This window comes from Diceros bicornis, chromosome 34, assembly GCF_020826845.1.
Source record: "Diceros bicornis minor isolate mBicDic1 chromosome 34, mDicBic1.mat.cur, whole genome shotgun sequence".
Classification (NCBI taxonomy): Eukaryota; Metazoa; Chordata; class Mammalia; order Perissodactyla; family Rhinocerotidae; genus Diceros; species Diceros bicornis.
Window position 1 is genome coordinate 38,105,165 of NC_080773.1, and position 26,581 is coordinate 38,131,745.

Here is a 26,581-nt window from a genome sequence, read left to right on the forward strand (position 1 = left end):
AGGTGGTGCAGGGGGCTGAGCTGGCTTGGCCACCAGGGCCCACTCCCACCTCCCTGGTCTGGACTCTGCCTTCTCGTGGTCCTTGTTTATGCTCAGTGTTGAGCTTGCATTTTGAGCAATAAAGCCAGGTGGTAGTTTGTATGCTCAAAAAAAAAAAAAGTCTGGAGCCTCAAGCTACCTACCCACACCTGCTGGGGACCCGGCAGAGGTGCCTGGGGACTAAGAGGCAGAAGGGGATCTTGAAAAATGTGGGCCCAGGAGCCAAGCCTTGGCCCCTCTACCCTCAGGATCCCACCTGGAGCCCGTCCACCTTCAGCACCCAGGATCCCAGCCCCCCCGCATGGGGCCACCATTGGCCAAGAACACCTTTTAAATGCTCTCTTCACATTTATTAATTCCTGGGAGGAATGAGAGAGAGCCCTCCAGGCCCAAGGGGGAATCTGGCCTCCAGCTGCGGCAAGAAGGATCCAAACCAGACTGGAGAAAGTACTTCCCAAGGATACCATCGGCAGCCTGGGTCTGCAGCTGGGTCAACTTCCTAGACAAATTCGACACAAGAGAGATGGAGGGGAGGGAGATGTCCGGGGCCCTCCTCCCTGTGAAATCAGGGCGGACCTCACTGAGGCCCCTCAGGAGGGAAGTGGCTTGGTCACCTGCCAGTCAAGACCCCCACCCCCACCCCAGCGGGCGAGGCACAGGAACCAGTGCGCTGGGAGGAGGGGCAGGGAAGGGGCACAATCTGGGCCAAGCGGGAGGAGGAACCCAGCGCACAGAACCCAGGGGAAGCCCACCTGCCACCCGGAGCTCCACCAGGTCGCTGAGCTCGGACACGAAGGAGTTGGGCCACCAGGCTCGGTAGCGGCAGCTGTAGTTGCCGGCGTGTTGGGGCCCCACGTAGGTCAGCACCAGGTCCGCCGAGCGGCCGTCGGCCCAGGCCGTGGACGCCACCGTGTCGCCTGCCCGCAGCAGTTCGAAGGTGACTCTGGGCACCTGGCCCGCGCAGCGCAGCGTGGCATCGCGGCCCGGGGTCACTGCCCCGCTCCACAGGGCCCGGAGCTGCGGCCTGGGAGGGGGTCCTGGGCGGAGCGCCGGGCAGTCAAGGGAGGTCCTGCCTCGGGCAGCAGCTGCCCGGCCCCCTCGGCGCCTCCCCCGCCAGAGCCCGGCCTGCTGCCCTCCGCGTGCTCACGGCCCCTGGGCGTCTGTGTCTGTCACCGCGTCCCCTCCTTCCCCAAGGCCTTGCGAGTTCCTCCGACTCGGCCCCGCCCTGAGACCCCCGGGACCCCCGCATCCGCCCTGAGACCCCCGGGGCCCCCGGCGTCTGGCACTCAGGGCCTCAGAACAGGGGAGGGAAGAAAGAAACGAGCGAGGGAAACTCGTTCCCGGCCGAGGGCACCACAGAACACGGTCTGGAGGCGGGACTGCGCCCCCTGCTCTGCCCCGCGGGGACCTCGGTGGGGACATCGGAGAGACAGCCCCCGGGGGCACGGGAGAGTCACGCGTGGCCCTGACGGGGACGACCAAGCAGGGGCCCCGCTCACCGCGCACGCGCAGCTCCAGGGGCGCGCTGGGCGCCGAGCCCGCGAAGGGCGGCGCGGGGTCCGTGTAGACGCAGCTGTAGTTGGCCGAGTCCGCCACCGAGACGTCGCGCAGCTCGAACTTGGCCTCGGTCCCCTCGGGGCTCAGAACCTCGAGCGCCCGGCGCCCGCCCGCGTCCTCGCGCACCAGGGCGAAGCGCAGGCCGGCCCGGGGAGCCCGGCACAGCAGCTCCACCCGCGCGCCGGCCGCGGGGCTCGGGGTTGCCGGATCCGCCAGGAGCTCGGGCGCCGGCAGCGTCTCTGCGGGGAGGATGCGGCTGACCCGGCGCGGGGACCGGAGGCTGCACCCAACGCCTGCTCCAACCTCACGTCTGGGCCCCTCTGAGCCTTCGGCCCGAAATAGGCCGCCCCACCCTACCCCCGCTCCCTCCGCTCACACACAGCCCTACACTGTGCCTTATTAACGTCTATAGAGACAGACGTGGGGAGGGGTCGTGTTTTGTCATCGAGCCCAGGGCGTGCGCTCGGAGGATCCTCTCCTGGGGCTGACGCCCCGTCCGCGTCCTCGGCGGGGCCTGCAGCCCCCAGCCTCGCCGCCCTCGACAGGCACCCGGGGGACTGGAGGGGACCCCGGGCTAGTGGCGCCTGCATAGGCTGTGCCAGACTTGCGTGTTGACCCAATTATTCCTCGCGGGGCCTCGAGGTCCCATTCTCAGTTGGGGAAACTGAGGCCGCGATTGGACCCCGGCCCAGAGCCTGCACTTCCGGGCCCCCTCCGAGGCCCCCCTCGCGCCCCTCGTCCCCCGCACGGGGCTCACCGTTGCTCAGCAGCAGCTCGACGGGCGCGCTGTCCGGGGACCAGGCGCTCCGCGCGTTGCTCAGCCGGTAGCGGCAGGTGTAGAGGCCGCCGTCCCCCGGGGCCAAGGCGTTCAGGTGAAAGGACAGGCGGTCGGGGTTGGTGCTACTCCTGAGCACTGGCAGCTCCTGGTCGCCCCGCCGCAGCTGGAAGTCCACGCCGGCCAGGGGCGCCACGCATTCGAGGGTGGGGCTCGCGCCGGGGCGCAGGACCCCGGCGGACGAGTGCTCGAGATGCAGCGTGGGCGGCGGGGGGCGCGGCTGCGGGGCGGGGAGGGGCGCTAGGGGGAGTCCGGCCACCAGCTGTGGGGCCATTCCCTGGGAGAACTACGGTCAGCCCAGCCTCCAGACCCCTGCCTTGTGGCCCATCCCCAGTCGCCCCGCGGCACAGCAGTGCTTGTTCAGGCCCGGTGTGATCCAGGCAACTGTGTGGCCACTGTTTCCCAGACCCAGTCCTGAGCAGGGGTCTGCATGGTTGGGGGGGTCAAGGTAGACGCAGCTCTGTCCTCCAGGAGCCTCCTACCTCTGGAAGCCCTCTGGGATGGTCCACACACTCACCCAGCTCCTCAATAGTCACAGTGGCACTGGGCTGGGAGGGGTGTCCTGCTGCGTGGGTCCGGTAGCTGCAGCTGTAGTTGCCAGCCCCGTGGACTGGGAAGGTGACCTCCACGTCCTTAGGGGCCTCAGCCACCTCCAGAAACTTGTCATCACCTTCCCGCCTCAGCAGGAAGGTCACACCCCGAAGGCCCCCTTGGCACCGCAGCATTGTGTTCAGGCCCGGTGTGATCCAGGACACAGGCTCAGTTGAGATCAAGGGTGGGGGTAGGGACTCTGCAGGGGGGGCAAGGTTGATGGCAGGTTCTGCATACTTAGGAGACATGGATGGCCCAGCCTGACCTGGGCCTCGACGCTCATGAAAATGTGAGAGAGATGGGGAGATGGAAGGCATTGATGGGGAAAGGGAGGCAGGGGCATAAAACAAGAGCAAGACATAGCAATGGCCCTACTGTGTGCCAGGCCGGCCATAAGCACTTTCTGGGGACTCAGTCATTTATTCCTCACAACCTTCTGGGGTCAGTACAAACATCATCCTCATTTTACAGAGGGGGAAACTGAGGCTCAGAGAGATCAAGTGACTTGCCCAAAGCCACCTGGCTGCTTGGAAGGGGCCGGAAGAGGAGAAGGAGGAGGGCGAGGAGTGGAGGAGGGAGGCCTCTTCGGCAGCCGCTGGCCCCACAAAAGCCCCCACTCACCTGCTCCGGTCACCTCCACCAGGTTGCCCAGCACCGTCCATCCACTGTCCATGCCAGAGCGGCAGCGGTAGAGGCCCTGGGTGTCACTGGTCAGGGCTCCTAGTGGGAACCGGTGCTCGTTGGTGGGTGAGCCAAGGTGCACAGGTTCCTGGGCCACCCCATCCTTGAAGAGCTGGAAGTCCTGGGTCCACAGGCGGGCCTGGCAGGTCAGCGTCAAGTTGGTCCAGGGCTCCAGCTGCCAGTCGGCTTCTGCCCACAGGTGCGGCCGGGGGTCGAATACTGTGGGGCCAGATCAGAGCTGGGCACGGGCCAGGGGCTCAGCCCTGCGGGTGCCCACCACCCAGCCCCTGCACTCACCGACGGCCGCCTCAGTGGTGGGGCGCAGTGACAGACCTGTGGAGATGCGCAGGTGAGGCGGGTCCTGTGCTTCCCACCCCACCCGCCCGGGGACCCCAGCCCCATGCCTCACCCCCGAGCAGCAGGAGGGCGGCCAGCAGCGACATGGTGTCCACTGCTCCAGCTGGGGCAGTGTCTGCGGGGGCAAGACCGGAGAGGGGAGCGGGGCATTGACCTCTTCACGCCTATTTGTATCCCCTGAAGGGCTGCACGCAGCCACTGGGGACAAAGGGCGAACTGCCGTGGCCTTGGGAGCCTCAGCAATAACCATAATCAATAATTATGAGTAACTAATAAACTAAGTTAATAGTAAAGAATAAAAATGATAATTAAAAAATAAACAATATAATAAAAATAGCAAACAATAACATAGGTAAAATTAATAATGAATAATAAAATGATTTAAATGAAAAAATAAGTACAATTTTAAAAATAAAAATACAATAAATATTAAAACAAGTAATGTAATAAATAGTAATAGATACATTTAAATAAAGAAATAAAATGAAAAATAAATAATAGAATGGAAAAATAATTAATAAAATTACTAAGTAATAAAATGATTAAAGTGAAAATAATAAATAAAATTAATGATAGAATTAATAAAACAACTAAATATTAAAAATAAAAATATAATAAATGACAATTTAATAATAAAAATACTAAATATTTAAAATATCATAATGAATATATTAAAATAATAAAGAATATAAAATTAATGATTTGTCTATGAATAATAATTAATAATAAATAATAATAAAGTAGTATGTAATAAATAAATAATAGAAATTGGGAGGCGACAGCTGTGGTGTTCCCAGGGATCTGCGTGCAGGGACTTAGGCAGTAGGTGGTGTTACTGTGGCTGCTGTGTTAGACGTGAAGGAGGTGAGGCCAGGTGGGGGCTGTCCTCCCCTCGCCTCCCTCTCTGTGTGCTCTCTGATCTCCTCCTAAAACGGCTGGGATCCTTTTCTGTGAGGAGACGCTGAGCCCCACCTGCCATTGGTCAGCTGAGGTCACATGGGCAGGACCCCAGCCCACCCCAAAGCCCAGTGAGCCCTTCCCCATCACACCCCACCCAGAGTGTGATGGCCAGGATGCGATTTGCCTGCATCTGGATGTTCTATAGTTGGCATCGTGGGGGCTTTCTGGAGGCTCATCTTGGCTCTTTCTGGGAGCTGTCATCCCTCCTCCTCCATCGCCAGTCAATTCTCCACTGTGTGACCCACCATGGATTGGAGCCAGATTTGCACCCAGGACATTTAATTCAGACCTGTGCTTAGGTTGTGGACAGTTGTCTGAGCTGCCCGTGGTCATTCGTGTGGCTGTAGCCCGCTGCCGAGAGGCCAGGCCTCCCCCCTCCCCAGGGCCTCCCTTCCCCTGCCCCCCCCCCCCCGGTCTCCTCATGGCCTCCCCCTCTCCCTAAGGCACAGCCTGATGGGAGAGAATGGGAGGGTGAGGACTTGAGGACACAGTGTTCTCACACTGGACCCTGAGGAAGTCCTGCCATACCCCACCTGGGGTCTGGTCCCCATCCCAGGTGTCCAGGCTCCCCCTCTCCAGCTGAGGGCCCCGGAAATCTCCCAACTTCCACCTGCCACCTGACCTGGCTTCCTTCTCACCCACTCATTCCACAAGCATTTATGGAGCATCTCCTGTGTGCCAGACACAGAGAAGACTGGGAAAACATGGACCCAGGCCCTGCCCACATGGAGCCCAGGCTGGTCGGGGAGACAGAGAAGGCAGAGGGTAGGTGCTGGGAAGATGACAAATCCTGAGGACTTGGTGGAGACCGGGGGCAGATGGGCCACAAATGACCACGGGCGTTGGAGGGTCAGGGAAGGCTTCCTGGGGGGCAGAGATCTGAGGGGGCCAGGAGGTTGAGACTGCAGATAACCAGACAGCATTCCGGGCAGAGGGAGCAGCCAGTGCCAAGGCTGGGAAGCAGGATGGTAGGAGGTGGGGAGGCAGGGGGCAGAGGGGCGGCGGGAGGGGTCAGAGCGTCACAGAGACAGGGACTGCAGGGCTTGGGCGCCTGCTGAGTGGGACAAGGGCAGGAGACTCCCGAGCTCTGCTTTCTCTGGCACGTTTGCTGAGCGCCTGCTGCAGCCTGGCGCCCCCACTTGGAGCCAGTGCCTAGAAGGTTGCATGTTCCCTGGGGGGACAGGGGAGGAGGCCTTCCTTGCAGAAGGGACCACTGAGCGCCAAGGCCTGGAGGTGTTGCTGAGCCTGGGGCACCAGACAAGGAGGACTGGTGCCCGGGCCAAAGGGGCAGAGCAGAGACCACCAGACACTGGCTGAACCTCAGGGGCTGCCCAGGCAGGCAGGGTACGGTCAGGTCAGAGGTCTGCAGAGATGCAGCTGGCAGCCCGTGACTGGGGAGCTCGTGGGTTTCTTGTGGCGCTCCCAACGCCGGCCTTGCTGCACCATCCTGTTAGCTCCAGGACTCTTCGGGCAGCACCTCTTCCCTTGGCTTCCCCCAGCCCTATGGTGGTAGCGGCTTCCGGCAAGTATTAATCTCTGAGTTTCTACAACATCCACTTTTGCTCTCCGAGCCTTGCAAAACGAGCATAACTAAGTCCCCTGTGTGAAATATCTAGTGTGGTTTGTTTCCTGTCTGAACTCTGGCTGATAACGGTGATTGGTATCAAAAGGGGCCCAAGAAACAGACTCTCAAAGTTGGGACTCGGGGTTTGATTCGGTTCTGACTTTGGTCTGGAACACAGAGCCGAGCTCCTTCCACGGGGCGCTGGTAATCTATGGTAGGCAGTGGCATTGTTTACTTAAACTGTCACCTGTGGTTGCTTGAAATGAGGTGTCGACTGAAGCTGGTGCCTTGGGAGACCAAGTGGCCATTCCAATGGGCAGTCAACGGCAGCAATGGTGACCTTATGGACGTGGCTGCTTACGACCAATGCAGGGATTGTAGAAAGAAAATGACTGGCTCAGGGCTTTATATCCTTAGCTCAAGACAGAGAATCAGAGAGTTTCTAGGCTGGCCCTAAAAGAATTTCTGACTCTTTGTAGCCAAAGGGAAAATATAGCCGAACTCAGACACAAAATTTAATTGTGTGTATTTCAGAATTACAACCTATGTTGAATTCATAGATCCACTCAGTGTCATATGTGAGCTCTGGCATTGCCTGGGAAGGAGGCTTGGAATGGGGTTGTTTGCGTGGACTCAAATGAAGCTAAAAATCTTGTCACACTTGTACCAGGAACTGAGTTGACTTGTTCCAGGTCAGAGAACACACCTGAATGAACAGCTGCCATTAGAGTCACAGCCCAACTGTGCAGGATCATCACCTCACTCTGCATGACCAGCTGTCATCTGCATGGCCCACACACGTGAGCTGAGTCGGATTGTGATGGAATCACCACTCCTGCGTCTTTCAAGTCCTCGATGGGGGCACTACTCTTTGCAGGTCCCCGGGTATGTGGTGCTAGTCTGGTTTGCCGTCTTGGCGGGGAAGGGATATCACATGTGCTGCTGCCTGGACCTTCCTTCCTGAAGGGTTCTCACCCTATGGAGAGGAGAGCCAATGTGGGGATTCTGCCAAGTGCTGAGTCTGTCTCTTCCAGCCACCAGCTAGGACTGGGGAAATAACCAGAGTAGGTGTGCACAGGCAGTGAGCCACCACGAGACAAACGAGCCAAAACTCGCCTTGTGATCTGACCACATAAAACCCCGGTTTGTTGTGGACCACGGCGAGTTTGGGGATTAGCCTCAACTCAGAGCCAATCTCTCTTAGTCATTGAAAGATCTGGTGTTTCCTTCCCCCCAGGAAAATGGCGGCAGGCCCCTGGAGGCAGATCTATGACTATTCTTGTGGCAGGGCTGGTCCTTTAAGAGGGATCACAATGGGGGCCGGCCCCGTGGCGTAGCGGTTGAGTGCGCGCGGGCTCTGCTGCTGGCAGCCCGGGTTTGGATCCCAGGTGCACACCAATGCATCACTTGTCAAGCTATGCTGTGGCAGCGTCCCACATAAAGTGGAGGAAGATGGGCAGGGATGTTAGCTCAGGGCCAGTCTTCCTCAGCAAAAAGAGGAGGATTGGCATGGATGTTAGCTCAGGGCTGATCCTCCTCACCAAAAGAAAAAAAAAAAGAGAGGGATCATAATGCCTTCAATCTAGAGCATTGCATCTAGGAATGACCTAGGTCTGGAGACTGGGTGACATGTGACTCTATTGTGACATCGCAACTCAGGCTTTTCAACACCAGACCTAGAGTATTTCTTGTCACATGGGCCAAATAGCTTTTTAGTCAATTTCATTCCAAAGGACACCCTGATCAATCAGTCATCACTTGAAGACCTGTCATAACCTCACCTGAGGTCGCTGCTTTGCAAGGAGGTCCCTCACTGCCTCCTGGACCTCTAACTCTGGGTGGACAAGTAAAATCTGACCCTGAGGGATTCTGCTTGTACTTCAAAAGAATCGCAAGGCTTTGCTTACATAATTGGCATAAACCTGGGGAATAAATATGGGATGGCATCTTCGAGAATCCAGCCAAAGAGGGTGGGACACCACAGTGGACTGGATCGAATTTACCCATATGGGCTGGATTTGAGGTGTTGGACTGAGCAGCTTGAGGAAGGTTTTGTTTGGTAGGTTGACTGAGCCCTGGGCTCAACAGTGGCCTAAATTCAATGGGGTTGAATTGCCAGACCCCCCCTGGTATAATGTGGAGGAAGGGACCCAAAGGCTTAGGGGTGCGGGAAGGTTGAAGGGGGTTTATTGTGTGCAACACTGTGCGTGCGCACAAACGCACACACTCATACTAGAGAGGAGAACACTCTTGTTAGAAAGGCATCGAGAAATAGATTAGTTTGGAGGGCACGTGCAGCCCTGAACACTGCTGTAGTGGCTGTCCCCTGTCCCCTGTAGGCTGCATGGCCTTGGGAGCCGCTGTCATTGGGCCTCCCCGACTTCAGCGGACATGAATGCCCAGCGTAATGGAGCTTAGAGGACAAGGCCTAGCCGAGATGCACACGTTACCCATCCTGGGCAGAAGGAATGTCGTGGTAAGCAGAGTGTTTTACCCCTCAGAGGGGCGGCTTCTGCTGGGGAAAGAGGTTCTGGATGACTCCAGGGGCTTAAAGAGTTTTACCTTCACAACTATTGATCTGGCAAATGCCTTTTCTCTACCAATATGCAAGCACTACCAGAAGCACATTTTCACTTGGCAAGGACCACAGTACACCTTCACAGCTTGCCTCAGGGCTGTCAATTCAACTCTCTTATTCTGTCACAATCCACACGGGTCTTGATCACCCTGACTCCCACAGAACATCACACCCACCAACATCGCCACTGTATGGGTGCCATGAGCTGACTGGATCTAATGAGCACAAAGTAGCAGGTCCATTAGATGAGAACGGGAGTTACACGCATGCCAGGGGCTCACCTCTGCAGTCAAGTGCCAGGGGACCTGCAGTGTGTTAGGATCACCCCTCCTAAGAAAAAGGATCTGTTCCTGCAACACGCACCATCTACCTCTAAGAAAGAACAGTGGGTTCTCTGGCTGAACAGTGGAGGCCTCTGGATTTCGGACACCACGTGGACACCTCAGTGTGCTGCTCCAATCTGTTTACCAGCTGCGGTTTTGTGTGGGGCCCAGAAGGAGAGACGGCCGTGCAGCAGGCCCTGGGTACAAAGCAGGCTGCTCTGAGCTTGAGCCCTAATGCCTCCAAGACCCAATGGTGCCGCTGCATGGCTTCAATGTGTCTGGCAAAGGATGCTGTGTGGAGCCTCTGAGGCCCCTAGGGTTTCAGAGTGGAGGGTCTCTCCTGTATCCCTGAGTTCCAGCAACAGCCATGGTACAGCTGCCCACCAGGAGGCCCAGCGCCTGCCCACCACCAGGCCCTGGTAGGCTCACCTGTTCTTTTCTGCGCCCTGGGGCCTAGAGTAGTAGTTGCGTCAGTTATGAATCTCTGGGTCCTGTTTTCCCTGTTTTTTCAGCCTTACAAACCTAAGTAAACAATTCTCTCAAAATATCTAATGAGTGTCGTTTACCTGCCTGCCCTCTGCTTCAGACAGCCCCTCCGCCGCATCCCACCCATGAGGTGGGCCAGCAGGTACTGGTGGGCAGGTCACCTGAGCTCTGGGCCAGCTCTGGGTTCTGCCTCAGGCATTGGGTACTGCACGGGCAGGGGTGCTCAGTGACCCTTGTGCCTAGACATTGCCACCTGGGAGACAGCCAAGCAGGGTCCTCATCGGCTGTGAGTCCTCAGGCTAATCCCGGTCCTCTGGCGGGGAGTGGGGGGGGGTGGGGGGAGCGGGATGAGAAGAGTCAGAGTCCGGCCCCACCCCTTCCCCCTCTCTCTGCTTCTCACAGCTCCCCCTGCTCGCTGCTGTTCAGCCAAGGAGGCCCAGGAGAGGGAGGAAGCACAGCACATCCAGGGGCAGCCAGGGGCCGAAGGAGGCTCCCTAACATGGGAGGATGGGTGGTGACAAGACTGAGAAACACACAGACTCCAGGGGCGATCCCACAGTGCACAGCGGCGCAGGCCCAGGCAGTTCCCGCCTGGGAAGCGAGAAGCGGGGCCAAAGAGGTGGCCTTCCGCGGAGTGAGGGTGCTGGGGGCAGTCCCCCACCCACACGGACCCGCCATCTTCCAGGGGGCCCAGCGAGGGCGCTAAATAGAGCGGGTGCCCGCGCTCAGCGAGGACAGGGCTCTGGCAGCAGCCGGGGGAGGGAAGGACGCAGAGAAAGTCGTCCAGTGCCAAGGGGACGGGCCTCCGAGCCGCGTGCGTGCGGGGCGAGCAGAGGCCTCCACCAGGGGGGACGCAGGTGCAAATCTGCCTCCGCGCCAGGTGTGGGAGCCGTAAGTGGGGGGTGTGCCTGGAGGTAGGGACGCCCACCACGCCCCGCGGGTGGTGCGCTCCGGCCTCACCCCGCCCCACCCCAGTCTCCCGCTCAGCGCGGGAGCGGCTCCTCCTCACTCTTCCTTCCCCGAGAGGCCTTTGTACCTCCGGCTGTCGCGTGCGCTCTGCTCCCCGTGGCTCTGCCCAGGAAACAAGGGGCACACAGCAGCCAGCTTCACGTTTCTCAGTGCCCGTCCCCTACTTCTCCACGTTCTGAGGACACGATGCTGAGAACACGTGACCTTGAGCACATCTGTCTGACTCTGAAGTCCGAACCGAGACCACCAAGCTCTCACCGTCATTCACCCACAGCACCTTCACCCACCAGCCCCAGCCCCAGCTGGGGGCTGTGAGCCAGGCTTAGGAGGAAGCAGACCCAGCCCCACCCAGCCCACTCTCACCTGGAGTCCCTGCCCAGCCAGCTCCTGGCGCAGCCCCTCAACCAGGGCAGCAGCCTCCTCAGGGCTGCCTGGCCACTGTCCCCACACGCGGGCCTGGATCTCAGGGAGCAGGGTGCCCAGGAACTGCTCCAGCCCCAGCAGCTCCAGCATCTGCTCCTTGGAGCGCACCTCGGGCCACAGCCACTGGCGGCACAGCTCCCAGAGCTGGGCCAGGGCCTTGTGAGGCCCCTTGGCCTCCTCGTAGCGGAACCCCAAGAAGCGCTGGCCTGGGGTCTCAGGGCCAGGACCACCCACCACCAGCGTTGGTGTACTCTGGAGGACCCGGGGAACCAGGGCCAATGCCTTGCTTGTCTGGGCAGACATCATGCCCGTTCCCAGGGAGGGCAGGATGGCCACATGGCCCAGGGTACTTCCTCTGGACCTGGAGTCACAAAGATGAGCCTGTGAAAACAGTGAGGCCATGATGGCACCTCCTGGGACCCTCAGAGAGGAAGTGGGCTCTGCAGGCCTAGATGCTTCTGTTTGTCTGTGTGTCAGTGAGCCAGGAGGTCAGTGTCCGCACCTGTGTGTCTGTGTGTCTAAAGATATACTGAGGTGCCGAGTCTGTGATCTCCCTCACCCTCCCCTCTCCTCTCCCTGCTTTTCTTGGGGGCCTCTGCCCTGACTTCTTCAACTCCTTGGCTCCATTCATCCCCTACACAGAACGCCCAAGGCAAAGGTTGCAAACTGGACAGCCAGATTTGACCAGCAGATGGATCCTGCTTGACTGCCCCCCTCCACCACGTTTTTAGTTGCCAATGTTAAAAAGTAATCAGATGCTGGTGGAAATGTAAAATGGTGTAGCCTATGTGGAAAACACTCTGGCAGTTCCTCAAACGGTTAAACATGGAGTCACCATGTGACCCAGCAATTTCACTCTTAGATATCTACCCAAGAGAAATGAAAATGTGTCCATGCAGGGGCCGGCCCGGTGGCGTAGCAGTTAAGTTTGCGCATTCCGCTTTGGTGGCCTGGGGTTCGCCGGTTTGGATCCTGGGTGTGGACCTACTCACCGCTCAGCAAGCCATGCTGAGCTGGTGTCCCACATTGAAGAGCCAGAACTCTACAACTATGATACGCAACTATGCACTGGGGCTTTGGGGAGAAAAAAAGAAAAAAGAGGAAGACTGGCAACAGATGTTAGCGCAGGGCCCATCTTCCTCAAACAAAAAAAAAGTCCATGCAAAAGCTTGTACGTGGATATCAGAGCAGCATTACTTATAACAGCCAAAAAGTGGAAAGAAGCCAAATGCCCATCAACTGATGAAGGGATAAACAAAATGTGGTGTATATATATGTCTAATGGGATATTATTCTGCATAAAAAGGAATGAAGTATTGATATATCCTACAAGATGCATGAACTTTGAAAACATGCTAAGCAAAAGAATCCAGACACAAAATGACTTCATGTTGTACAATTCTGTTTATATGAAATGTCCAGAATAGGCAAATCTGTAAGAAACAGAAAGCACACCAATGGTTGCCAGGAGCAGGGCCGGGGGGGAACAGGGAGTTTGGCTAATGGGTATGGAGTTTCTTTTGGGGTGATGAAAATGTTTTGAAATTAGATAGTAGTGATGGTTGCACAAATCTGTGAATATACTAAAAACCACTGAATTGGACACTATAAAAGGTGAACTTTATGGTATGTGAATATTTCAGTTTAAAACAGTCATTAGCCAATCTCAAAAGGTTACTCATTATACAGTTTCGTTTACATAACATTCTTGAAATGACAAAACTGTAGAAATAGAAAACAGATTCCTAGTTACCAAGGGTTAAGGAGGGGATGGAAGCAGGAGAGAAGTGGATATGACTATAAAAGGGCAACATGAGGAATCTGCATGGTGATGGAAATATTCAGTATCTTGATTATCAATTTGAATATCTCGGTTGAATATTGTACTATAGTTTTGCAAATGCTACCATTAGACAAAACTGGGTAAAAGGTACATAAGATCTCTTGGTATTAACTTCTGACAGCATGTGAATTTATAATTATCTCAAAATAAAGTTTAAAAAAGAGCCATCAGAATGCAATAAAAATCCATATTTGTGTCTTGAAGAACCAGAAAGCCTGGCCCCACGAATCCCACGTTCCTGAGGATGGAGGCTGGCAGGGCTGCCCCTCCAGCCAGGGCTTGTGCTTCGGGGCTGCCCAGCTCCCTGTCCCCTCTAACAGGGCCTGGGAGTCTGCCCCGTCTCATCTCTGGAGAGCGTCCGAATTTCTTAAGGTCCTCCTCGTCTGCCTTCACTGCTCCAGCCTCCCCACCGTCCTCATATCCACCCTGCCTGCCCTTTCCCTGCCCGAAAGCCTTGTCTTCCAGTTTCCCACCCTGAATGCCGACTCACCATGGTCACAGGTCCGAGGCCACCTCCTGGGTCGGGCCGCGTCTCTCACACCCCCAACAGTGGGCTCCCACCCGACGGCAACCCCCAGGCCTGGGCTCTCCCCTACGAGAACAGGACAACACACGCCGGGTGGACAAAGGGGAGGCGCCGCGCAGGGACGCCCAGCGGGCTCTGGTCTCGGGAGCGCCGGGAGCGGAGCGCAGCGGGCGCGCGGGGCGGGGCGGGATGCCCGGCGAAGGGGAGGCTCAGCAAAGGCTCGGAGGCGGCGGCCCGCCCAGCGCGCACGGACGCAGCGTGGGGGAGGTCTGCGAGACCCCGCGAGTAAACGGGGGACGAGGCGCGGCCGGGGAGCAGCACGAGGGACGGGTGAATGGGTCAGTGGATGGGGAGGTAAACCTGAGACAGACGGCGGGCCAGAAAGCGGGAGGGCGGACGAACAAGCAGGGGGAAGGGATGCTGCACAAGTGAACGGCTGAGGAGACTCTCGAGGGGCCGAGCGGCGGGCAACGGGGAACCGGGGGACCAGCCGCACCGCCTCGAGGTCGCGGCGCCGGCTCCGGGACAGTTGCGCGCCCGCTTCCGCCCCGACGCGGCCACGCCGAGCTACTTCCGGGCCGCTCTGGGCGGCGAGGAGGCCTCGCTCTCGGTGGTCCGGAGCGCGCCCCGCCCGAGCCCGAGCCTGGCTGGACGGCGGCCGTTCGCCTCACTCACCGTTCTCCGCCCGCCCCGGCGTCCACCCGGCGCGGCCCCGCGAGGACAGCGCCCCGGCCAGCACCCGGGCTCGGGCCGCAGGGAATTGGGGGCGGGGGGGTGGGCGCGGGCTGTTCTAGGAGGCGCAGATGCGCCGGGAGACACGACCAGGCGCCTCGCAGTGCTCACCACTGCGCCTGGGCAGCCGCTGCCGGCCCGCGTCAGCCGGTTTCCATGGGGACTGCCCAGCCGCCCCGCGACGCTCTAGCGTCCTGCGTTGCCGTGGACACGCTCCGCCCTCTTCCTTAGCCCATCCTGCCTTTTATTTACACACCGAGAGGGACACACACAGACGCCCAAGATCGGCAGGATCTCGGACACAGGAAGCAAATCTGGAGGAAGGACTGTCTGCGGCCAGAGGGACGCACACTCCTCATCCTTGTCCACTCTCCTCCGGCCACCAGGTCCTCTTTACAACCCCATGGACCTTGTCCAGAAGGGGCCGCGGGGCAGCATCTCGCATGTCCACGAGCGGCCCTGGCTGCCTTACCTTGGGGAACAACTCGTCCAAGCTGGAATCATGCTCTTTTCTGGATAAAATTTTCTCAATTGCCCCAACTCTCAAGTCCAGTTGGTTTAGGCAAGTGTGGACCCAAACCCAGGCATACCAGGTCCATCAGGGCACTCCATTTCCCTGGCCCTCAGGATTGACACATGACCAACTTGGACCTATGGGTACCAGGGGGCAGGAATTCTTTCCGAACGGTTAGGGCTTCTATTTCCCGTGGATCTGGACACTGCGGGTAGCTGTCAGCCGGTCTGGCTGCAGCCTTCTTGTCCCCATGAAGGGAGAACCTGTCAGTGAGTGGAGCTCACACGAAGAAGCAGAAATGAGGGACAGTGTATTAGTTTCCTGTGGCTGCTGTAACATTACTGCAAACTTCGTGGCTTAAAACAACATAAATTTATTCTCTCACAGTTCTGGGGGCCAGATGTCTGAAATCAATTATCACTGGGCTGAAATCAGAATGTTGGCAGGGCTGACCTCCCTCTGGAGGTTCCAGGGGAGAATCCGTTTCCTTGCCTTTTTCAGCATCTAGAACTGCATTCTTTGTATTCCTTGCTTATGGTCCCTTCCTCCATCTTCAAAGAACTAGCTGTAACATCCTGTTTCTCTCATTCATAAGTTAAACAAAATCTTTGACACATGTTCATTTTATATTTGCGTGAGAGTCATGATATTAGTTTTTTAAAAAGATTTATTCTTTAACAACACGTAACATGCAGTAATAAACAATCCCAGGATCTTAGTGGCTCAACACAAAGATTTCTTTTTTGCTCATGTCACAGTCTGAGGTGGGTCAAGTGGCCTTCTGAGAAGGCTGTCCCTCCAACAGTGATTCAGGGACACAAGCTCCTTCTATCTTGGGTCTCTGCTATCCCTTATGGCCTTCTTGGAATTTTCTGCTGAACATCCTCTGTCCAGCTGGCTGATAAGTGAAACAAGTGAGAAAGATGTAGGAAATTTTATGTTGTCCATCACTCCGTCCACATTCCGTTAGTCAGAACTCAATTGCATGGCCCTATACACTGTGGCTGCAAGGGAGTCTGAGAAATGTAGGTTTGGGCACAGGAAGAGAAAAGTGGACTGTAGGGCATTTTAGTCCATCTGTGCCATAAAGCCCCACAAATGCCCCCTTCACACCTAGGTTCACCATGGCAGCACTCAGAGTTGAGCATAATCCATCATCATCAACAGGCTTTGCCTGGTGGTCTCTACTGTCTGAGCTCCGCCAAAGGCCTCCTCATGCCCACTACACGCCCAAGGGTTCTCCCCAGCAGGAATTCCCTGGTTTTGACCGCACTCAGAGGCTCCCATACTCCCAGCCTTCCCAGTAGCCACTCAACTCCCTGCCCATATGGACTTTCTGGTGCTTGATGAAGTTGGACCACATGCTTCTCACTCCGACGGTGCAGTGACCAGCCTTCAAGATGGCTACCAAAATCCTCACCGCCTGGTGTTCACATCCTTGTCTGTGTGGTCTTCTACATTGAATCAAGAATGGTCTGTGTCACCAATAGAATCTGGTGTAAGTGACAGTGTGTGACTTGGACTCTTGTATCACTCACTCTGGGGGAAGTCAACTGCCCTGTCATGAGGACACACAAGCAGTCCTGTGGAGAGGCGCAATTAGGGAGGAACCACCTGCCAACCATATGAATGAGCCATCTTGGAAGTGGACCCTCCAACCCCAGTCAAGCCTTCATATGACTGCAGCCTCAGCTGCCTGCAATCTTATGAGAGACTCTAAATCATGTGACTCATTTTGGCCAATGAGTAGTGACTGGAAGTAGCGCGTAGCTCCGTTGGGCTATGCATTCAATTGCCAGGTGTGAGACCCTCAGAATTGGCCTCCTGTCTTTCATATGAGTGGCCAGCCATGTTTGAGATAGTGGCTGCTCTGTTGTCAGGGGCCCTGATAAGTTAATGCAATGAGTAGTGCCCTTGCCAACCCACCATGTACAGCGTGAGCAGGGAGTTAGTGTGTTCAGTGAGTAGGATGTTAGGGTTGTGTTGCTGCAGCAGAGCTGAGCCCAACGGTCATGTGCGCTGTAGGGTCTCTCCAGAAAGAATCCTTTTGTGTTAAAGCTTGATGGAAAGTTTAATTACACTTACATATCAGTTGGGCTTCTCTCTGGCTTGAATGTTTTCAGGTCCATCAAGGCCTGTTGGTGGTTGCGGATCATCTGTGGCAGACTGACCACACAGGTGGAGTTTGCCTCCTTCATCAATCCCCTTGTGGTTACCAATGACTGATTTCTCAATAATAGAATTTCTCTCCAGAATGAATGTTCTAGGTGTCTGTAAAAGGTTGAGCTGTCCTGGGGGATACCAGTTTATTTGGGTTTCCCTTCAGGGTGACTTCTGTGTGGACAATAAAAAAAAAAAAAGGTTCCATTTTTGCCTGAGGTGCTCCCACATTGGCTGCATGAGAGGGAGGAGCCTTCCACTGTCTCCAGAATGGCCTCCCAGACGCGCCCCATGGTGCTGCTCTCTGGAATGAGCTCTCAGGTGTAAAACGTGGTGGCAGCTATAGCTTTCCTCACATTCTTGCACCACCCAGGGCATGTGTCCAGCAGGACTTTGCTGATGTTCACCGGTATACAAGGAAGTTAAAATGGGCCCCAAAATGCTGAGCATAGAACCGTCAGGGCCTGTGTTTTCGTTTCTGCAGGACTTGCAAAGAGGCTAGTGAACATCAACCTTGTGACTTTAGCCCCCATCCAGGGTGGAAAGTGAAGTGGCCAGGAGAGCTGCGACTTGGGGGATTTCTGTGGAGAGTACTGGGTGACTGGATCCTACCCCGTGGCCAGGGCAGGGACCACTCTCCCTCATCTCAAGGCTGGGGAGGGCTTCAAGGAGACCACCTGGAGGGAGGACAGTGGGCTGGGCCTGCCTCAAGCATGGTTTTCCCCAGAGCAGGGAATTTTAAGCCCTTGGTGGGTGCCTCCTGGATTAACCAAAACCTGGGCCTGCGGGGGCTGTTGAGGGCAGACGCTATGAGGTAAGACTCTCCCAGGGTGGATTCTCTGGGGGCTGCTGGGACTGGTTTTCTTTCTTTTTTTTATTGTTATTTTTATTTTACAGTTATTTATTTTTTTATTTTTTTGTGAGAAAGATCAGCCCTGAGCTAACATCCATGCTAATCCTCCTCATTTTGCTGAGGAAGACCGGCTCTGAGCTAACATCTATTGCCAATCCTCCTCCTATTTTTTTTTTTTCCACCCAAATCCTCAGTAGATAGTTGTATGTCATAGTTGCACAGCCTTCTAGTTGCTGTATGTGGGACGCGGCCTCAGCATGGCCAGAGAAGCGGTGCGTCGGTGTGTGCCCGGGATCCGAACCTGGGCCACCAGCAGCGGAGCGCGCGCACTTAACCGCTAAGGTACGGGGCGGCCCCTGTTGGGACTGGTTTTCCACGCTGCCCCTTCCCTGTGGCTGCCTGCACTGGGGGCTTTGTGCACCTCCCATCTGACCCTCTCTGTCCTCAGGAGGGACTTTTCCTGGTGTGAACTTGGCAAGGACAGATGAAGCATGCAGTGCCCACCCCATGGAGAGCCTCCTACATGCCGGATGTGGGACGGCACCCATCTGCACAGCATCAGGAGGATCATAGAGCATGGTAGATCTAAAGTGCCCAGCCCTGGGCCAGGTACACAACAAGGGGCTGCAATGGTGTCCTGCAAGCTGTGCCCAGGAATGGTAAGCCAACAGCTCCCTCACTCCAAGGGGCCTGTGCATCTTCCCCTTCCCAAGAGACAGGGGCTCAGGAATGGGAGGCACAAAGTGAAGAGTGACTTGCGGGGGCTTTGCTGCAGAATCCGAGGCCACACTTGGGTAACCCCACTGGAAGCATCGAGGCCCAGGCTCTGAAGGACTCGGTGCTGAAAGCCAGCTCTGCCCTCCCTCTAAGGCGCCTCTGGCTGGGCCTCTGTGCCTCTGTGATGTGGTGCGAGAGGCGTCCCTGCCTTCCCAGCCAGGGTGCAGGTCAAATGCAGCGATTAAGGGCAGAGTGCCCAGCACAGCGCCTGGCCTGTAGTAAGCACAAATGTTGGCTTCGAGTGGAGGGCAGTAGGAATGTCACTTTGGGACGTGTGGAGGATGAAATGGGAGGAAATTGGAATCGTATACATATGTAACCAAACACACAGCTAGGACAGAAACACGCTGCTCCAGGCCTCCCTCCTAGTTGTGGCCACACCTCTGGGTGTCCTCCCACCCACGGAGTCCTCCCATGCCTCAGAGGCTTCTGGGAGATGTGATCCAGCCTGGACTTCCGCCAGAAGACCAGCGCGGGCAGAACCACCAGGCTTTGATGTAACATGATGACGTCCCCACCTACCAATCACAGACTAGGCCAAGGCTGCTGGGGAATCTCGCCTCCCCCACAAAGGCAGCCCTCTCTATGCTGACTACGAAGCCGCCCAGGGGTCAGGGAAGGCAGAGGCCCCGCCTCAGGAGCCCATGGCCATCGACCTCCCAGAGGGTCATGAGGTGTGCAGGGTCCCTCTCCTGAGGCCCAGGTAGGCATCTCCAAGACCTCAGGGAGCAAGCGGGGGCCCAGCTACACGAGAGGGTGTGCAAACGCCTGAGGCCACCAAGGGCTACTGAAGCCCCTAGGAAGGGGCAGGGAGAGGTCTGGGGTTCGAACCCTACCTCCACCGTTTCCCGGCCGTGCCTGTGGGGAGTCACTATATGCCGCTTCCCCGCGCCCCAGCAGGCACAGTAGTGCTCCCCGCGGGAGGAGGAGGGAAAGACTCCTGGGATAGTGGACACAGCGTCTGGGGCACGTCAGTGCTCCATCCCCCCTGAATCAGACGCTGAATGGAAAGGGTCAAGTGGAACTCCGGAGTGAGGAAACTTGTGGACGCGGCGCGTACAGAGCAAGGTTTAATAGAGGTCAACACGCTGGAGAGGTTTCCGGGAGAGGGGCCCCGCCGTCCCCGCCGCCCGCGTGCCGCTTCCGGTGCTCGTTGAGGTTGGAGCGCTGGCTGAAGGCGCGGCCGCACTGGCCGCACGCGTAGGGCCGCTCGCCTGTGTGCGTGCGCCAGTGGCGGACTAGGCTGCAGTTGCGCACAAAGGCCTTGCCGCAGTCGGCGCAGACGAACGGCTGCTCCTCTGAGCGCAGGCACTCGTTTTTGCTGGCGCAGCTCCGAGCAGCCGCGAAAGGCCTTGCCGCACTCTGGGCAGCTGTAGGGCCGCTCGCCGGTGTGCGCGCGCTGGTGCTGCACCAGCCCCGAGCGGCCCTTGAAGGCCTTCTCGCACAGCGGGCACGCGTAGGGTTTGGCTCTGCTGTGCGTGCGCTGGTGCCGGCTCAGGTTCGAGCGCTGGTTGAAGGCCTTGCCGCACTCGGGGCACGCGTACGGTTTCTCACCGGTGTGCACGCGCCGGTGCTCCACGAGGTGTGAGAACAGGCCGAAGGCCTTGGGGCACTCGACGCACTTGTACAGCTTCTCCCCGGCCACGGGCCCCCGTGGGGGCCGCGGGGCCCCCTTGCCACAGCACCCGCAGGGCGGGCACCCCAGCAGGAAGGCCCTCCTGGCCAGGGCCGGGCCGAGGCGCTCGGCCGAGTGCGTCTTCTGGTGGCGGTAGAGGCCGGAGCAGCGCACGAAGGCCTTGCCGCACTCGGGGCACTGGTAGGGCCGCTCCCCCGTGTGGATGCGCTTGTGCTGCAGCAGGCTCGACGTGCGCGTGAAGGCCCTGCCGCACTCGTGGCACGCGTACAGCCGCTGGGCTCGGGGGCCCGGCGCCCGGGGGCGAGGACCCGAGGCCTGGCCCCACTGGGGACACATCGAGGGGCCCCCGCCCATCAGCTGCTGCTCGTTGGGACCGAAGCACTTCCCGCAACCGGCACACGGAAGGGGCTCCTCGGCCTCCTGCATCAGCTCCTGCGGTGCCAGTGGGGCCCTCCAGGCAAAGGCCTCGCCGCACCGGCGCACGCGATCCACCAAGGGGCTCTGCTGGAGGGGGGTCCGCTGCAGGGTCCTAGGGAAGGTTTGGGCACCCATGCCCTGTTCGCAGGGTGGGTAGTCTGTGTGGACCCCGCACAGCTGGGCCCCAGGATGGCTCCAGAGTGGCGCTTGGCCTCCACAGTGGTCACACAGTGGGGGCTTCTCCCCAGGGGGTGCTCTGTGATGCCACACCAGGCAGGAGTTATGGCTGGAGGCCTTGACACCCACTGGGCACTGACAGGGGCCCTCCCCGGCCTGCGGCCCCTGGGGGGTGACCAGGTCAGGGGCCTGAGAGGAGGTGGGGCCACATGGTTCTTGCGCCAGGGGTCCAGTTCCTGCACTCTGACGGGTCCCTGGGCTGGAGCTCACACCAAGGCCCCAGCTCCGGGAGCCCCCACTGGGGGGAGTTGTTCTGCTGTCCGCTGTCCATCCATGCAGGTCTCCCTCCTGAGACAGGTGTCTTTTGGGTTGATCCTCTGCCAGGGGCTTTAGCTCCGTCTTGGGCCTCTCCTCCTGGCCCCTGTCAGCTCCATGGGGATCTGCCTTGGGGATGCCTCCCTGCCCCGAGTCCTGGGCCGGAGCCTCCATCCTGGGGCCAGCCCCCAACATGGTGTCCTGACTGTAGGATCTGGAAGAGTAGAGGAGAAATGGCGGTTGGCAGTTCCCAGGAGGGGAGAAGTGGAGACCTGGGCCAGGACTGATGCCTACTGGGCAGGCCCCCGCTCCCTGCAGCCCGGGAAAAAGGGAGAAGGAATGACACAGGTGATGAGAACCCTGGAGCCTCCTGCCCCTCCTCTCAGCCATGCCCTAGGCCACCAGCAAGGCCCGGGAACAGCTTCCCTGCCTCTCTGCTCCCCAGCATCATCCTCCTCGCCAGCTGCTGGAGCACCATCACCTCTGGCTTGGGACCTCAGCAACAGGGAAACCCCAAGTGCTCAGCTGTCCATGCCCCAGAATCCCTCCTCCACTCCTGAGCACTGGCCTCCCGGTGGCATGCCCTCCTGGCTCTCTGCCTTGGCCTGGCCCAGGCCCATTCACCTGCCGTCAGCAAGCTCTTCTGGGAAGTGTGAGATGGGACTCATCTGGCAGCATGGCTGGACGCCAGGTCTGCGCCTCCCCACTTCTCCCAGGCAAACTTGGCTCTCAGGTATGGCGGCCTCATGCACAAAATGGGTATGATAACTGTAAATGTAAACAGCTGAGTATGGGCTTGGATTGTTCCAGCAAGAGCCAACATCAGGAAAGCCTGATGCTTGCTACTACCATTTCCAAATTCCACTGTGGCCATTATTAGTTTCCTGTTGCTGGTGTAACAAATTACCACAACTTTAGTGGCTGAGAGCAATGTGAATGTATCTCACAGTTCTGGAGGTCACAAGTCCCAAATCAAAGTTTCGGCTGCAGGGCTTCCTTCTGGAGGCTCTAAGGCACCATCTGTTTGCTTGCCTTTTCCAGCGTCTAGACGCCACCTACTTGTCTCATGGCCCCATCTTCCCTTTTCAAAGCCGGCAGTGAAGCACCAGATCTCTCACTCTCTGCATCTGTCATCACGTCTCCTTCTCGGACTCTGACCCTCCTGCCTCATTTTTTTTTATTGATGTCTTAATAGTTTATAACATTGTGAACTTTTAGTTGTATATTATTGTTTGTCAGTCACCATATAAATACCTCCCTTCACCCCTTGTGCCCACCCCCCAACCCCCTTCCCCCTGGTAACCACCAAAGAGTTCTCTCTGCCCATGTGTTAGCTTATATTCTACATATGAGTGAAATCATGCAGTGTTTGTCTTTCTCTCTCTGGCTTATTTTGCTTAACATAATACCCTCCAGGTCCATCCATGTTGTTGCAAATGGGACAGTTTTGTCTTTTTTATGGCTGAGTAGTATTCCATTGTATATATGTACCACATCTTCTTTATCTAATCATCAGTCGAGAGACAGTTGGGTTGCTTCCACTTCTTGGCTATAGTGAATAATGCTGCAGTGAACATCCCTCCTGCCTCTTCTTACATAAAGATACTGTGATGACACTGGGCCCACCCTGAATAACCCAGGATAATTGCCCATATCAAGATCCTTAATCATGGGGCCAGCCCCATGGCTTAGTGGTTAAGTGCGCACGCTCCGCTACTGGCGGCCCGGGTTCAGATCCCGAGCGCGCACCGACACACCGCTTCTCCGGCCATGCTGAGGTGGCGTCCCACATACAGCAACTAGAAGGATGTGCAACTACAACATAACAACTGTCTACTGGGGCTTTGGGGGGGAAAAAAAAGGAAGAGGATTGGCAATAGATGTTAGCTCAGAGCCGGTCTTGCTCAGCAAAAAAGAAGAGGATTAGCACGGATGTTAACTCAGGGCTGATCTTCCTCACAAAAAAAAAAAAAAAAGATCCTTAATCATACCTCATAGTCCCTTCTGCAGTGTGAAGTAACATATTCACAGGTTCTAGGGACCAGGATGTACACATCTTCCAGGGAAAGGGGGCATTATTCTCTCTACTACTACTACTACAAAAAACTACTACAGTGGTTTTTTCCAAGCTCTTTATACTGTTTACTGGGAAAACACAGGATATGCATCAAGATGCCATTTAGGTGAAACAAACTGTAAATGTTTAGCCTGGAATCTTGAAGGATATACATGCAGAATGGTCCCATTTGGGGCATGGCTGCAACATGCAGAGCGGGGAGGCTGATCTGACGTGTGGCCAGTACGCATGGAGGGGTACGAAGGAGAAGGCTCACCTGGTGCATAGAAAATGGAAAGGAGGAGGAGGAAGAGGACTTGTGTGTGGATCGGGTTACTGATCAGTGACTGTCACTGAGAGCTGACCTATTAAAGAGCCATGGATAAGAATGGGAATTTTCCCTAGGTTCTTGTTACTTCCAGAATAGACAGATCTGTGTGGCACAGCCTCAGGCTATGAACACGGTACCACAGTAAATCACCGCCTACCGGGCACGCGGGCTCAGATTCCCCTTCGGCTCTGTGTTCCCTTTCCTGTGGAAGGCAGGGATTCCTTTATCAAACATCCCAGAAATCTGACTTTATTTAGTGAAATTGCTTGTTCCAACTCTTCCCTGACACACTGTCACTCTTCCATCAATTTTGCAAATTTCTAACAAGCAGCTGCCCGGGGCCTGAAGTAACGTGATCAGGAACTAAAAGGAATCTGGAAGCATTTAACCAAGACTCTCTCCAGGTTTTCAGCCAAGGACACTTCAGAGCGAGTGGACATGGTTCTTTCCAGGATGCTGCCACCAACCGTCTCTGGAGCACGATTTTGCCCCTGGACATCACAACCACAATGGCAGAAACGCTCAACAGTCAGCGCCCTGGGGGCAAAAGTTTTTGAGTGGAAATGAGACAGACAATTGACTAAAGGGGAAAATGCAGTTACACACATCCTGCAGATTGTGAGGGGCCACAGAAGCAGCTTGGCTGTCACCACTCTGCTCTTCAGGCCACTTGCCAGGGCGTGGGAAGCTGAAGGACCCGCGTTAAAGGTGGCTCGTTTTGCCACGTGTTTGGCAAGTAACTGGTCTGGGGCATTCTCCAAAGATGCAAGTCTGACGGTAAGGGCAGGACCCCGCTGTGACCTGAGGTTTCCCAAACAGCCCTCGCTCCAGTCACAGTGACCATTGCATAACCCTCCCGTCCCCTTCGGGCCTGTGTGAGACTGGCCTTTGACCCAGGGCAGGTGAGGCCATCCCTCCCATCAGCACCTCAAAGCCACGCAGGGTCTGGGTTGACTAAGACTTTGCAGAGCTGCATCCAGGAGCACGAGGGCGCTGATCCTTGCTGGTGCCACCGACCAGGGCTACTTCCTTGCAAATCCGTCACCCTCCCCACTGTGGCAACTGCCACTCTGTGCCTTGGTTCCTCCACCTGGCAAAGTAGCCAGCTGGAGCTCGAGACCCAAGGGGGAGCGCTCGGAGCCCCTAGAGGGACAGACTTCTCCAAGAAAGCATGAGGACATCTGTGTGACACTGAACACCGGCATGTTGCACCCCAGGGCCAGACTGTCCATGGGGCCCTTAGAGAGTGACCCTTCACCACATGAGCCAGCAGGAGGGTGTGAGAGAGGTCTCTCTTTCCCAAACACCTGTGGGTTTGAGTCTGAGGATCTTCCAGGTGGGAGGTGGGCTGGCTGCTATCCTAGCCTGTTCTTGTGTCTCTGCCTGTCTGCCCTGAGATACTGACTGTGCAGCTTCCCGAGAACAGGAGCGGGGATGACATGGGCATACTGGGGAGCAAGCAGCTGTGCGCCCCACCTGCCCACCAGCACTGACCATTCAACAGGAGACGGATATGAATCCAACCTACAACAGACACCACGCCCAGGGCTGATGGGGCCGGGCTCAGGGGCCATGACTCCTAAAGGTCCTCATAGGCCCCACCTGGGGGATGCCGAGGGAGGTGCTTTCTCTGGAATGTGGAGCTTGCTGTAAAGTAAAGCAGACAAGCCGGGGGGTCCAGGTTTCAAACAGCATTGCTTGCACACCGGGACAGGCAAGGCTGTGGGCAGTAAGCTGTTGTGCTGCCCCCGCCGCGGGTGAGGCGGTAGCCCATCCAGCACTCTCCACACTCAAGAGTCTGCCCTCACAAGGACAGATGGGCAGGAAGACCTGGCAGAGAAAAGGCAGGTGCAGAACGCAATCCCATACAGCTGGTAGAAACGTAAAATGAGGCAGGCAGCCGTGGAAAACAGCCTGGCGGTTCCACAAAAGGTGAAACACGGAACCACCGCAAGATACAGCAATTCCACTGCTAGGCATCTACCCAAAGAAATGAAAACAGGTGGTGAAGCAGAAATGTGTACACACATGTTCACAGCAGCACTATTCACAACAGCCAAAAGGAAGAAACAACCCAAATGTCCACCAGCGGATGAGTGGATAAACAGAATGTGGGCTAGCCATACAACGGGATGTCACTCAGCAACAAAAAGGAATGAAGTACTGACACACGGTTGGAGCATGGAAAACATTATGCTAGGTGAGAGAAGCCAGACACAAAAAGACCACATATTGTATAATTCCATTTATATGAAAAATCCAGAATAGGCAAATCCATAGAGACAGAGAGTAGCTTAGTGGTTGCCAGGGGCTGAGGGGAGGAAGAATGGCGAGTAACTGCTTTAATGAGTATGGGGTTTCATTTGGGGTGATAAAAATGTTCTGGAATTAGGAGTGATGGTTGTACAACATAGTTAACATATTAAAAACTAAAAAATATACTAAAAACCAACCTGAATTGTACACTTTAAAATGGCTCATTTATGTTATGTGAATTGTATCTCAAAAAAAAAAAAAGGGAATATTCCATGACACAAAGTGTCCCTGCCTTTGGCACGCCCAGGTGTTTGCCCCAGGGCAGCCTCGCAAGCCCACCAGCAACAGCCAGGATGTCACCTGAGCCCCGGCCAGGACAGTACTGCCTGGGATGGAGGCGTGTGTGTGTTTTTTAAACAATACTTTTGTAATAAGGAAAACAAGGTCTTCAAAACTGCTAGGTAAAAATAAAACATTAACTCCTCACACACGGCCAAGCTGACTGCACATCAGAGTTTTCACATCAGAAGCTTAACCTCTGCGTTGACAGCATTCTCCCCCAGAGCACAGACTTTTTTTCAACCAGATATCTCTTAATACACTCATCTCAAGAAGAAAACTCTTT

General features: G+C 56.4%; 3 protein-coding genes across 3 annotated transcripts; all 3 read right to left on the reverse strand.

Moving 5' to 3' along the window:
* Window positions 1–312: 312 nt before the first annotated feature.
* On the reverse strand, window positions 313–4,347 carry A1BG (alpha-1-B glycoprotein). Its single transcript, XM_058530688.1, has 8 exons — window positions 4,113–4,347; window positions 4,001–4,036; window positions 3,644–3,922; window positions 2,949–3,221; window positions 2,354–2,671; window positions 1,539–1,835; window positions 792–1,076; window positions 313–538 (listed from the first exon to the last, which is right to left on the reverse strand). Exons 1-8 carry the CDS (start codon window positions 4,144–4,146, stop codon window positions 531–533), a joined length of 1,530 nt encoding a protein of 509 aa, XP_058386671.1. The 5' UTR covers window positions 4,147–4,347; the 3' UTR covers window positions 313–530.
* A 6,715-nt stretch (window positions 4,348–11,062) lies between these two features.
* LOC131397569 (myeloid zinc finger 1-like) lies at window positions 11,063–14,476 on the reverse strand. The gene is made up of 2 exons (XM_058530684.1): window positions 13,697–14,476; window positions 11,063–11,744 (listed from the first exon to the last, which is right to left on the reverse strand). Exons 1-2 carry the CDS (start codon window positions 13,697–13,699, stop codon window positions 11,220–11,222), a joined length of 528 nt encoding a protein of 175 aa, XP_058386667.1. The 5' UTR covers window positions 13,700–14,476; the 3' UTR covers window positions 11,063–11,219.
* A 5,372-nt stretch (window positions 14,477–19,848) lies between these two features.
* On the reverse strand, window positions 19,849–22,559 carry ZNF837 (zinc finger protein 837). The gene is given in 3 exon segments (XM_058530815.1): window positions 19,849–20,076; window positions 20,078–21,527; window positions 21,938–22,559. Coding segments are annotated over 3 exon segments (1,722 nt in total). The 5' UTR covers window positions 21,982–22,559.
* Window positions 22,560–26,581: the final 4,022 nt, after the last annotated feature.